The sequence below is a fragment of the Bicyclus anynana genome, chromosome 5 (assembly GCF_947172395.1).
Source record: "Bicyclus anynana chromosome 5, ilBicAnyn1.1, whole genome shotgun sequence".
In the NCBI taxonomy this organism is placed as follows: domain Eukaryota; kingdom Metazoa; phylum Arthropoda; class Insecta; order Lepidoptera; family Nymphalidae; genus Bicyclus; species Bicyclus anynana.
The window spans coordinates 4,945,929-4,960,329 of record NC_069087.1 but is presented as its reverse complement, the minus strand read 5'-3'; the positions used below and the strand labels follow the sequence as shown (position 1 = coordinate 4,960,329).

Sequence of the window (14,401 nt, the reverse complement as noted above, 5' to 3'; positions counted from 1 at the left end):
TCAAAAAGATTTTATGATGATTGTTTAATGTTGAAATGGCATGTCAGTTACACATATGTGATGATTGTTATAACTAAAAAACACTAATTTTGTTTTTAAAAACCATAGTTATTCAAGGTAGACAACAACTTTTAAAAATATGTGTTTGTGAAAACGTTAACATGTCAAAACTGAATATTATCAAATGTGAACGAATATTACATAAGGGTTATTAGTCAAATATACACCCATTACTACACCATAATATATTAATTATTATTTTGACAAATTGAGCTGATAAAGCACACGTTTATGAGATATGCACACTGTTTGGTATATTAGTAGTTTGTGATTAGTACGATCATTATATAGAGTATTAGTAAATCGTTAGCTATGACTTAATTCAAACAACATCTGAATACAGATAAATAAAAGTCACACAACATTTGATCCAAATACCTTCACCAATATCTAGCGTGCATTCTCTTAGGTAATAAAGGTGTCAGTAATGGACGTACCTTCGACTACATGCGATATATCCAAAGAAAACTACTGCAAATGCGCTTCATAATGCATATGCAAAGCGTGATCAACAACATCAGGGGCAGTTGGAAAAGTTTTGTCGCCTAAAAACGATCAAAACAGTGTCATCAGATATCGGAGGGGGACATACCAGCCTATTGTAACTGATCGGTGGGATTATGAATTGGTTCTACCATTTCTAAACATTCAATGTTTGGAGGATTTACTGATAGTCCTTTCACCTCTTTTGGGAATTTATAATATTGTTAATAAAGTTAGTATACAATAGCAAAGATTTGTTAAAACTGATATTATGTTAATAGAAACAAGAAACTAGATTTATAAAGAATGTCTACAATTAGACAGACATTTATGCTAAGAGTAAAGTAAGCTTTAGAAATAAGGGTTAAATTGCAAGTGTTAAGAATTAAGAGTGTGTATAAAGAAGTTACTTACGTCAAATTTGACAAGTTTGCTAGTGACGTGGTCGTCTCGGGGGCTTTGTTGACCAGGAGTGAGGATAAGAGAACTGATTGCACTTCTGTCGTCGTCCTCGCCGTCGAGAATCGAGGACATATCATCCCGTTCGGCGCCTCTTAGACATCTGATACAAAGTTGACCTTGCCTGGAAATGTTAAAAATTCATATTTAAACACACATTTCTTTGTACTTATGTATTTTTAAATAGTGATGATCTAAAAGACCTTCACAAATCTAAATCAAATGTTCAATATATGTTATGTCACTGTACCTAAAATGTTACATTAAATATTACCTGACTTCTTCAAGGATAGATAGTTCTTCATGCATCGATTTTGGTTCATCATCTCTTTGATGCCAATTTCTTAGTTGGTCTTGCAGTCTATTGTTCTCTTGTATTACTGATGCCAGTTGTTCTTCGAGCTCTGTAACTCTTCTTTGTTCTTGCGCAAAAGCTACTTTGTTCTCTCGCAACTCATCGCTTAGTCTGAGTAGGTCCTCATCCTCTTTAGTCAGTTCTGGAAGAGGTGCTATCGACTTTTGTGGAGTGATGATGTTCTTAGTGTTCAGCGCTGCAGCTTCCACAGCTTTTACATCGTTTTCTTTGGGCTTTTCACTTGCAGGTTTTCGTTCAGCTCGCCGCCTGACAATCTCCAACTGGGCATTCAAATCGTCTACAGTCTTTTGAAATTCTTCACATTTGTTTTCCAATGTTTCGATGGTGCCGCATAAACTGGAACGATAAGTGTATTTTTTATTATCATACGAGTAAGTTATATAAATACAATTTAGTTACTGCAATATATGTAGTTGCAATGACAAGTATAATGATGAAATAAAACAAAATAGATCTTACTACGACAATAGCATCTTATACTTTCTACAAGTAGAGTATAATTTATTTGTCGTCATTTCAGTCAGTCGAAAGCGGTGTAATCTGTATTATAGGAAAGAGTCATTAAAGTAGAAATATTGGAAACGATGTATGTTTCAATTTGTCACGGCAATGAACTTACGTCTTAATGTGTTTCTTGTCGGCAGCATGGTCTACGGCTAGCCTGTGATTTGCGCGCTCCAAGTCTTGGATGCTCACTTCGAGTTGCTCGTAGATTCGCAGCCTTGAGTCGTTGACTTCTCGCAACGCCGCTGTTTGTTTTGTTAGATACTGTAAATAAATAATACCATTTGAAATAATTTCAACTGCCTCATTGGTATTGTGGTTAGCCTGTGTGCTGTTGCTTCTCATAATGAGGTCCTCTGTCCTCGATTGAATCATGGGTCGGATGTGATAAAAGATTGAACTGTTTTTTTTACTTATTTAAGTAATTTTCAGTAGTTCTTAGCTCAGATTTCGAAATTTGGTGGTGGTGTTCTCTATGCCTCGAAAAGCACGATAAGCCATCGATCCAATCATTATTATTAACATCTGTTAGTAGTTAAAGAGTTTCAACATTATCATCCTAAGCCTACCAAGCCTAATCAGCCTAATCAGGATCTAATGTCGTTAAAATAGGCAGGTATGGATGATTTGACCCATATTTGTATTAAACTTGTGTCTCATTCTCTGCCAACTATTATCTTGCACCAAACTTCTAGTCCGTACAGAGCACGAGGTTGCTTTTTTGAGTTTGCTTAGTTTGGTACGCCTCGCTATAACCTACATCGCAAAAAAAATTGAACGATGTAATTTTTGCGTAATTTGCCACAGTAGAATGGACTAAAAGTTTTGCGCGGTCTATGGACTGTGGAGGATTCATTTAGAAAGACAAAATCTTACTTCGATCTCTTGTGTCTGATCTTCGATGACATTTTGGTGTTGACGCAGCGCAGTTTCGAGCTCCTTATTTCTTTCCAACAGTGTTTTCCCTAATTCCGCCGCTAGCTGCAAATCTGTAACAAAGATTAGTCAACCATTAGATTTCACTGCGATTATCTCGAGATTATTAGAGACATTATGTGAGCACAGTGGATTATGCTAAGACAGTAAAACAATGCGGACGCGGTGGATTAAATTGACAATGCAATTATCCGATCTGATTGTGGGACGGCGCGATGGAATGGAAGTTGTGGCGACGTCAGTGATGCGATGAAAGTTAATTGTTACGTTCCTGCTGAAGCTACATTCTGTGTATATCTCCTAAAAGATACGCTAGATTACTACCGCATTCTTTAGAGTAATTAAACTTGTATTGCTAACAATATTTAAATAATAACGGGTATTTTGCGGAATGAGGATATTGACTTTATTTTGATATTTTCAGCAAAAAGCGACAACATGACCTAAATCTGACGGAAAACCCTTTGTGCATGTTTCACTATAACCGTACAATGTTCAATTGTCAACAGTAACATTTCTTGAGGATGCTCCCGTTTCGTAGTGAAACGTACCAAAGAGGGATGATATGTTATTTGGGTGACTTGAGAATAGCAAAATAAATCAATTCAGTAGTGTATTTTGTTTTTATAGTTCTGATTGAGTGAATTTAAGATATTGAGATAGTCTAACTTATTATCCTCAAGACTTAAACCTTGTTGGTTGGTTAATACGGCAACTTTGCTTTGTTTGTTTTTCTACGGACCTACTTTGTTGCATGTAATCACGTTTGCAGTCTGAAAGTGGCCTTAAAAATGCCGGCCAGTTGCGCCAATACGTAGTTGTCGAGATGAAGAATGGATAATTAACTACTAACACTGGTTGCAATCTTGCAATATCTCGTACTGTCTTGAATAGCAATACTACAGTTCAGTTGATGAAAAGCTTGACTTTAGTAATCTATGCCCACTATTCTTATACTAATTGGACTTGTATTGAATACCTACATTTTTTGTTGTCTGTTTGTTACCCCATTACGTTCAAGTTAGTAATGATTTTGTTTCTTTTCAAGCTTAGGCAACTTCAAGTCATTTTTACAAGTTGTAAGACGAGAGAGAGAGAGTTGTAAGAGAGAGAGTAATTCTGTTATTTAAAATGCATGTTTGTACTCGAATATAATTGTGGTTCGATCCCCGTCTCACTGGACTACTGTACCTACTTGTAACACAGTCTATTCAGACTAATTGGAGGGGTAAGGGAATATTGGTTTCATTAAAAAAGCAAATATTCTTTAAAATAAAAACGACTAAGTACCTATTATAATTTATGGAAATTCCAATTATGATGTAACTACCCCCCCCCCCCAGATAAAACTATAAAATCGAGAAAATAAAATTTATATTTAATCTTAAACTCAAACAAACAGTTAGGTGTACATTAATATAAATATACTTAAACAATACATATCACTATCTAGCCCCAAAGTAAGCATACAGAGTAGCTTGCGTTATGGGTACTAAGATAGTTGATATTATAAAATTCATATACATTTATATATTACATATAAATACTTACATAATGTATAAATACACACAGACACTGGATAAAACCCATGTTCATCACACGAATATTTTCCAGTTGTGGGAATCGAACCAACGGCCGTGGATGCAGAAAGCAGGGTCACTACCCACTGCGCCACGCGGCCGTCAAACAGCTAGGTTTAAAAATATAGGTAAGTCAATGTAGTAGTGTAGGTAAGTCAATGTAGTAGTGTAGGTAAGTCAATGTAGTAGTGTAGGTAAGTCAATGTAGTAGTGTAGTAATGGTTTATTACTGGACAAAGTCCACGGCAAGGAAACCGCATTATTTTAATTACAAACAGTAGAAGATTTCCGCGTAAGGGTAATAGGAAATTTGTGGGATTAAAATCAGTAGATAGGTAAGTATAGATGTTGTGGTAAGTTTCAATAAGGTAGAGAGTCGATTGCGGGAGTTCTCGCTCTGAATATCGTCTGGTTACGGAGGAATTCTTTGTGGTGGCACGTTCGGATACAAAATGAGATAACAAGCAACAATTTACGCACATTCTACTTGCCCCACCGCGCAAGCGTCAGGCACGCATTATTAAGTAATTAATTAAGAATAGTTATCTAACATCGTTTCAAAAGTGATGAAATTTTGACCTTGGCTTACACCAAGCTTTAGCTTAAGTTTGTGAGCTCTGCTATTTAACATTATTTGCTTATTCACTAATTTGAAGTAACGAAACGAAAAAAATTCGTTCACACGTTCGGGAGGTATGTATGGTGCCACAGACAGACACGTCAAACTTATACCACCCCCTTTTTGCGTCATGGGTTAAAAATAAACATTGAGAAATGTCATCTACATACCGTATTATAGCCACGAAGGGAAGGGTTGTCATTAGGCACCGGACAACATTTGTTACATAGAATCTCAATTCCGTATTCAATTAACATACGTCAAAGTTAGTGAATTAGCCTGTTGGTCGTATTAGAATTGCATATTTCAATAATTGACTCAGACCTGAACTTTAGGGTTCCTTATCTTCGGTAATCGCTGCTTAGATCTGGTAGGTACAATGCCGCTTGAAACCAATCCTCCTTATCTCCTCGGTAAAGGGGCCGGACTCACAGGTTCAGGGTCGATTCCAGCCCGTTGGACTGTTGTCATACTCACTCCTAACAGTATTTTGCAAGTAATTGGAGGGGAATGGATATATTGGTCATAAAAGATATGGCAATTCGCTCTGTTATTTTAAATTGCAATACGCCGTATGTTTTCGTTTACCACTTTCGCTGCGGCACTGATTTTTCTGTACTTTCCTCTGGTACGGTATGAGGTTTTTTGAACTCATACTAAAACTTTAAGTAGGTACGAGGTCCATCGACCTCGTAACTCTTGAACAGACTAGGTGTACAAGGTCAATTGGCCTCGTACCGCAGCGAACGTTTTAAGTAACCCAAACCCACGCCTCGAGCTCTGATCGGACTCGAAGTTGGGCGCGACCTATACTATACAGTTTTGATTGTATTGTTCTAATTTAGATTTTTTTATAAATTGATTATTTATAAAGTGATTGACTCTCGAATTTTATGTAGTTATTTAATTATCTAATATTATGTTGTTATTTAATTAGGTATTTTACATTATAATAGCTTATTCTGTTATATCGCACTGTACAATGCAGATTAGATAAAAACATATACATACATAGGTATATGTTGGTACTGTACCCACGTGCCCCGAAATGTGGAAAATGGAATGTAGGTAATGGAATGCGGGTTGGCGGACTTGGGATTATTTTGTTTAATTTTGCCTAAATCACTATCGAACGTCACTTCTGAATCTGCCAAAACGTGTAATAATACCTACTTATGTATATTTAAATCAATTTCTGGAAGGACAGATAAATAGGCTAATTAATTATTTTTATTCACTTCCGACAATAATTGTCGAGCAAGTCCATAATAAAAGCAATTAACTCCTATTACTTACTTAACTGGATTGCCCTACATTAACAACACGATAGGTCCTCGTTATTATTCATCTAGAATATTCCAAGGATGATAACGAAAATAAATACCTTTGTAATTATATCCTTTAATACATCCATTATTCGCAGTCATTATCCTCACCATTATCAGCCGATAGACATTCACTGCTGGATATAGACATTCAAGTACAACGGTCTCGAGCCGCCAGCATCCAGCGACTCTCTGCAACCCGCTTGATGTCCTCGGTCCACCTATTGGGAGGTCAACCGACCTGCTCTTTCTGGTACGGGGCCGCCATTCCAGCACCTGAGACCCCAACGTCTATCGGCTCTTCGAACTATGTGGCCTGCCCATTGCCACTTAAATTGTTTTTAATTAACTCAATCATTCACTTTTATTCGCAGTAGGTAACAATAATGATTTCCGTTATTTGAAAAAGGTATCGTTACAGTCTGTAAATTTTATTTTCAATGACGTCTTATATCTTGCTCACAGATGGGTTCGAACCCAGGATCTCTGTTGAGAACCACAGCACTAACAACTAACTTAACTAACTAACTAACTTGAGCTTGAGTCTTCTCTCAAAACGAGAGGGGTTAGGCCAATAGTCCACCACGCTGGCCCAATGCGGATTGGCAGACTTCACACACGCAGAGAATTTAGAAAATTCTCAGGTATGCAGGTTTCGTCACGATGTTTTTCCTTCACCGTTTGAGATATCTGATATTTAATTTCTTATAATGAAATCTATACGATACTGATATTATAAAGAGGAAAGATTTGATTGTTTGTTTGTAAGCATTGAATAGGCTCTGAAACTACTGAACCGATTTGAAAAATTCCCTCACTGTTGGGAAGCTACACTTTTGCCAAGTGCAAGCCTTTACTATGGGCTAGGTATATTTTATCTTTGTTTATGGGAACGAGAACCACTCGGCGTCTGCTAGTATATAATAAGATTGAACTTTGTAATTATTAGTAAGGAAGAACTCGATGTAATTACCCGTACACGTAGGTATTACACTGTCGTAAAACCGGTATGCACACCATTTCGATTTTTTGTTCCATGTTTTTATATAGAAACCGCTAGTTTTTGTGTCGACTATACAATAAAAACGCTGTATCATCATTAACAAGTTTACCAAAGATGATCCGGCGAAAAGACGCTGGTTTAATCAACAACTAGTTTAAATATAAATATACCTTGTAAATATTATAATAATATGGAATTAGTATTTAAATAGGATATAAGTATATAAAAACACATACTACATTTGTTACTTAGACAATCCTAGCAAATTAATGATTTCGTCTTTTTGCTTCAACAACGTGATTAAGTATTATCATATACTAGCTGACGCTGCGCGGTTTTACCCGCTTGGTTCTCTTTCCCGTAGGGAAACGGGGAAAATATATAGCCTATAGCCTTCTTCGATAAATTGACTATCTAACACTGAAAGAATTTTTCGAATCGGACCAGTAGTTCCTGAGATTACCGATTCATTCAAACAAACAAACTCTTCAGTTTTATATAGATATTAGTTTAGATACAGATTAATCTTAATACAATTATTTTAAATTTACTTAAAATACGACGAAAAAACATTACTTTTGACGTCTTTTGGCATGACCATTTTTTTAAAGTTAAAAAATAGCCTCCCGTAAAATAGTAATTTTCGAGATATCTAAATCAAAGAGGCGTTTTGTACCTATCTAAGTAATACTTATAATATGTTAAATTGCAGAATAACTGTTCATCCATAAATGTGACAGAGAGTTTATCAGGTGGGTACTGCAACATTAATTTCAGGATAGTACGATCGTATTTCCGTTAAGACCTAAAATGGAATTGAAATGTAAACAGGATGTAAAAGGTCTTGACGTTTGGCTCTCTCGATCTTTGTATTTGGTTTTTAAATTACTTGAACTAAATACATTAATTTTTGTAATACATACTTTGGTATGTTGCGGAGTCAGTGACATGCACAAGGCTTTTAATAAGGGTAGGAACTATATTGTACAAATTGTACAAAATGGAAAATTTCTTCTCCAGTAGGTACCTACAGGTTCGTAATGAGGCTGTGCATTTTTGCATATTATGTGAAATGCTTGCGATAAATTAATAGGTATTAAAATGTTTTCATTAAAAAAAAATGTTTGGAGTTACATATAAATGTATGTCCGTGATTTTAAAATAACTGTGTTTTATCAAGTGCATAAACTTATAGTTATTTACACGATACCAAAACAAAACAAAAGTATTTAAAATTTTGTTTATCTGTCTTTCTGTTTGTTTGTGCGGTCTAATCTTTGGAACGTCCAACAGCTGAACGGATTTGAATGGGACTTTCACTGGAAGATAGAGGAGGTCATTGAGCAACATATAGGCTAATTTTTTCCCGAAAAAATTCATGTTTCTTGGGGGTCTTGGGAAAAACTGCTCTTGCACGAAGTCGCGGGCGTCCCCTAGATTTTGGTACAACGTGATTTTTCTAGATAGGTACTCCACTGTTAGATGTTGCTGAATGATCAAAGTTAAAACATGATTTGTTACATAGGTAGCAGTAGCGAAGGCTGAAATTTTGTACATATGTAATAGGTAACCCAATAATGTGTTTTTTGCGCGCAGGCGTTTATTGTAAAAATTGTAAAAATGCTGTGAAAATATTAATACATATTTCGAGCATAAAAAGTAAATTATAATTATCTACGAGCTGTGATAGCCCAGTGGATATGACCTCTGCCTCTGATTTCGGAGGGTGTGGGTTCGAATTCGATCCGGGGCTTGCACCTTCTCAGTTGTGTGCATTTTAGGAACGGTGAAGGAAAAACATCGTGAGGAAACCTGCATACCAGCGAATTTTCTTCATTCTCTGCGTGTATGAAGTCTGCCAATCGCCAGCGTTGTGAACTATTTAACCCTTCTCATTCTGAGAGGAGACTCTAACTCAGCATTGATCCGAATATGGGTTGATAATGATTGTTTATTGTTTTTGTGTGTGATTGTGATTGTTTATTTATGGATTGTTTAGACTCCTCGCTGCTGTTACATAGTTAGTTGCTTAACTCACGAGTAGTTTCGACTTGACGTGTGAAATAAACGTGGACGCTAACTGAAAACTTAATGACCCGTGCTTTTATAATCATTTCATATTCATTTTATGCTTTTACATAAACTGTTGTGTAAGAGTATTTAAGGAAATGAGATACAAGGCTACAATGTGGAGTTATGCTGTTGATATAAATATTGTGTTCTACAAATAAGGACAACTTTTTCATTTTATTTTGTGGTTGCTTACATTTATATTATATGCAACAGGCACAAATTACATAGTTAGATATACGGATTGATATATTTTGTTCTTATTATTTTGGTAGATACTGTTTAATCTATACTAATATTATAAAACTGAAGAGTTTGTTTGTTTGTTTGTTTGATTGAACGACTACTGGTCCGATTTAAAAAATTTTTTAGTGTCAGATAGCCCATTTATCGAGGAATTCTATAGGCTATATTATCCCCGTATTCCTACGGGAACGGGCACCAAGCGGGTGAAAACGCGCGGTGTCAGCAGTCCGCCAAGCGATTTAGCGTTCCGGTACGATGTCGTGTAGGAATGATGATTTAGCGTACCAACGTGATGTCTGAAAGGGTGTGGATTTTCATCCTACTCCTAAGAAGTTAGCTCGCTTTTATCTTAGATTGCATCGTCACTTATCATCAGGTGAGATTGTAGGCACGGGCTAACTTGTAAAGAATAAAAAAAAAACATACCTACTCGTAGTTAAATAAGAAATGGAAAGACGTGTAGCTAATCACGAAAACAATGGGTTAATTATTTAATACGCGATAGAAATCGCTGATAACACGATTGTCGACGTTAACAGTCATACGAATTGCTACAGTTTATCTATAATACAAAACATTTTTCAACCTTCATAATACATACTGAGGTAATTTAAAAGAGAACGTAATTTGTTCAAAAAAGATTAACGTTATTCGTATGCACATTATTTGAATATAATGTAACCACCTATTTTCGGCGTTTGTATAATCTATATACATATTACATATAAAACAAACTCTGTTTGTTTGTCTGTTCTGTTCGCGATTAATTCGAATACTACTCAACGGATTTTCATGCGATTTTTACCAGTAGTTAGAGTGATTCATGAAGAAGGTAATATTGATTCATAAATATATGTATAATTTGTCATGGTTTTGTGTAAATCGGTTGAAATTTATGACAATATTTGTAGGAAGTATCAAAGAAAATACCTGTGTAGAAGCTTTTATAGAAGACACAGTATTCCCTTGGTGGTAACAATGAATGGTGGGATATTCCTCTTAGAAATCTACAAAGGCTGCGATGGCATTTAACTATCTTTTAAGGATAGCTTACAATACCCATTATATCTTCTACATCGATTTGCTTGTGGACGAAGTCGCGGGCGTTCGCTTGTATATAATGTAATAAATTGAATAATGTAGAAGTCAGTACTTCTAAAAATGTCATGCTCGATACCTACGCGTTTGGTGTAACTTTATTTGGAAACAAATACAAAGAATGTAGCTACGAGTGTGAACTAATTCTGATGTCATTATTAGCATTCAGCAGTCTAATTAATGTCTCGTATACGTTTATAGGTACTCGAAGGCTCTCTTTATGAAAGAAAAATAGCTTGGTTATTAAGTATCGCCTTATAGTCCAAGTGGCTCTTTTAGATCTAGTTACTATTCTGGTCTATAGTCAACTTTTTTGGTCTTTATTATCAATCTTTTGAAGTGGACAAGAAAGTGTCATCTAGGTACATACTTTAAAATATCCACCAGACGATATTTGTAATTTTTATCATAGTATGTGGATGACATTTTTTCATAGTATGGGTCGATAATAAAGACCAAAATAGAAAATAGGCCAGCCAGATTTACCAAATGAAATTTTAGTGGAAAAGGATTATCCGAGGTTTTCTTTTATATTAATTGTAAATAGATTTCCGGGTATCATGCCTTATATTATATCAAGCGACGTCTTGATGTTGGTTTTCATAATTTCCCTAAAATCATAACCGTTAACAAGGAAATATTTGTTAGATTTCCCGGTATAATAACCTCCCGGAAAATACGGGACAGTTGGCAACCTAAAAAGATTCAAAACTAATTTCTCTTTCTCGATTTTTCAAGCGAAGCTGGTAATTAAGTTACGCGTCTCCATCATCAGTTCTTTCTAAAATTACTGAACGTGACTACTTCGACACGAAAAATATATTCATGCACAATATTCAGCAGTTTATGTATGCGGAAGACAACTAATTATTCCATAACTAATATAAACTTTGAATTGTATAACAGTTACCATTAAGAGCGATTTTTTGAAGTCGTTAGTTTTTATGATGAATCTTTTGGTACACAGCTTTTGGATAATAATTGAGACTTGTGACATACAATGACATTTATTCTACCATAACGTATATGGATTTACTAACCGCCGCCTCGCGGCTTCACCCGCGTAGGTCCCGTTTCCGTGAGAATACGGGAATAAAATGACACTCACAGATAACGTGGCATTCTAATGGTAAAATATTCCCTACTTTACCTCTTTATAATATTAGTATAGGCGACCAATTTGAACACGTTGTTAAATATGGCGGCCATGGCACCTCAATTGAACTCAAACTGGCAAGTGACAATGTTTTTTACTGCAAATCGGCTAGCGTCGACGACGCCAACGGCGACCGCAACGCCCCTCTCTTTTACGCAACACTAACCTTCGGTGCCTTGCAGACATTCCAGTTCGACGGTGTAATCCCATAGATCTAGCGAGTTCAGTCCGTTCAGCTCCCACGAATTCAAGGAGTCGCACTGCTCGTGATCCTCGGTCATTATTACATCGGGCACTTAGTTCACGAAGGTCACACACTTCGGCGTCGTTTTAAGCGTTCGCGTTTGCCATATTTCGCTGCTCTCGTGTTCGTTTGGTTCAGACGAGCGACGTGAACAGCGTGGCGGCCCAGAACGAACTGAGTACTGAGTGGTGACTACTGAGCGCCGTTCGGAGCAAATAGCACTGCAATTAGGCGACGCGCCATCGCCTGTCCGTACAATCTCATTTCTTTCTTGCCGACAGGGTTCCCAACGTAGGGGTTTTCCCCCCAGATTTAGGGGGTAAATAAGTGAGATGGGATTTTTTTAGCGTTCTGAAATTTTTTGGGGTATTTTCAGGGATTTTTTGACTCTTTAATATGTATTTTTAAACTGATAATATTAATATTACTTTCTTGACCTAGCCACTTATAACGACATATACATAATACGTAATTCTACAACCACTCTGTGGCGATTGGCAGCAATTTTTATCCAATAAACAAAATTGTTAAATTTATTCAATGTCAACATGCATGATTTCAAAAAAAATCAAGATGAAGACGTAATATTTTATGTATTAAATAAAGACTTTTGAAACATATTACAGCATATTATTTCTAAATCATTATGAATTTATATTATTTAGAGGGACAACTCAATAATTAAGGCGATTTTAGGGGATTTTGACACAAAATTTAGGGATAAATATTTTTGAGAGTTGGTAACACTGCTTGCCGATAGCACTGATGCCGCCAATTGCGAGTAGATACTTAGGTAGGTATGTTATCACGGGTGGTTATCGACCAAAAAGCTAAGTGTGGGTTTAACAGAGGAGAAAGTAAATTAATAATCATGCTATTCGGTATGGTAATGCGGCATGTTAAATTGATACGTAATAAGATCTCAAAGAAAGTATTCGATCCTAATCGCTCTACAGTTTAGTTGCTCTCGCGCTTCATGGATTTACAGTTATCCAATTCTTACAGTAGGTAATTATTTGCACTTACCAACACGATTTTTTTTTATTGAGAAAGAATACAATAAGGAACTTAAGCTAACTTATTCTAATAACTATACAAATCATGCCCACGTGGAATGGCGGCAAGAATACTGCATTTCCACGCTGGACAACCAGGCTGATCCTTTGCGCAAAAAAATGAGCCAGCCCTTCTATCACCAGTCGAGCCGCGGTGAAATGATTCGGTAATTAATACACGATTTAATTTAATAAAAAGGATTTAGTAGTTATTGCCTTGTATTTTAAAATACGTAAAACTTAGCTACCTCATAATTATAAAGATGCGTATAAGGTAAACATTTTAAGATCTATTTACAAAATAAATATTATTTACCCCGAAAATTTTAGAACACACGTTCCTTGAACATTTTTAATAAATTTTCGGTAAAGAATATAAAGCCCCAGAGTTATGGGAGATACTCACGAGCATCCTGTATAATTATTACAATGATACCTACCCTGTAGTCACTTAAAGAGGCGGATTAAGGTATAATTTTTCGGTCAAAAGGTCATTTATTTTATAGTAAACTTTTTCAAGCAAAAAGTTTTTAATGATGTCAAAAGTCAATAATATTTTCTTTTTATTTTATTATATACTTTACTTGCTCTGCACTACGCAACGTATTTTCATCAAGTTACCTATTAAACCTTAAAGAATAATGTTGCGTTTCATGGTTTTCACGCGGGAATCCGCTAGCAGGTAAGAGATAAAAATACAAAAATGATTCATAGCCACGTGGAGTGCATTTACGAGAGTTTAATTAAAACATCAAGATGGTGGAAATCTGAAACAAAACAATGCATGACCTAACAACAGCCGTGCGAATTTGTTACGGCATTTGGACGGCTGAATTATATTAAAAATGTGCAAATTACTTTAAAATGATGTTTAGCCACAGAATACATAACAAGGTTTAACGAAGGTTAGATATATACTTAGGCATGTTATACTTTTTGCTAATTAATTTTCATTAATTAATTATTAGGAGACGTGATAGCCCAGTGGATATGACCTCTACCTCCGATTCCGAAGAGTGTAGGTTCGAATCCGGTCCGGGGCATGCACCTCCAACTTTTCAGTTGTGTGCATTTTACGAAATGAAAAATCACGTGTCTCAAACGGTGAAGGAAAACATCGTGAGGAAACCTGCACATCAGATAATGTTCTTAATTCTCTGCGTGTGTGAAGTTTGCCAATCCGCATT

At 35.9% G+C, this 14,401-nt stretch overlaps 1 protein-coding gene across 3 annotated transcripts in view; it reads right to left on the bottom strand.

Annotated features, from left to right (window-relative positions):
- Positions 1 to 14,401, bottom strand: part of LOC112055333 (cerebellar degeneration-related protein 2) — a 121,530-nt gene that overhangs the window by 2,321 nt on the left and 104,808 nt on the right. For 2 of the 3 annotated variants that reach the window (XM_052881728.1, XM_024095397.2), the window contains exons 2-5: positions 2,759 to 2,871; positions 1,998 to 2,146; positions 1,277 to 1,714; positions 958 to 1,126 (exon numbers count right to left, since the gene is read on the bottom strand). In XM_052881728.1, the coding sequence (XP_052737688.1) occupies positions 958 to 1,126; positions 1,277 to 1,714; positions 1,998 to 2,146; positions 2,759 to 2,871 (869 nt within the window). Of the gene's footprint in view, positions 1 to 957; positions 1,127 to 1,276; positions 1,715 to 1,997; positions 2,147 to 2,758; positions 2,872 to 12,081; positions 12,336 to 14,401 lie in introns of those variants that run through there. The other variant, XM_024095396.2, reaches the window with a different exon arrangement.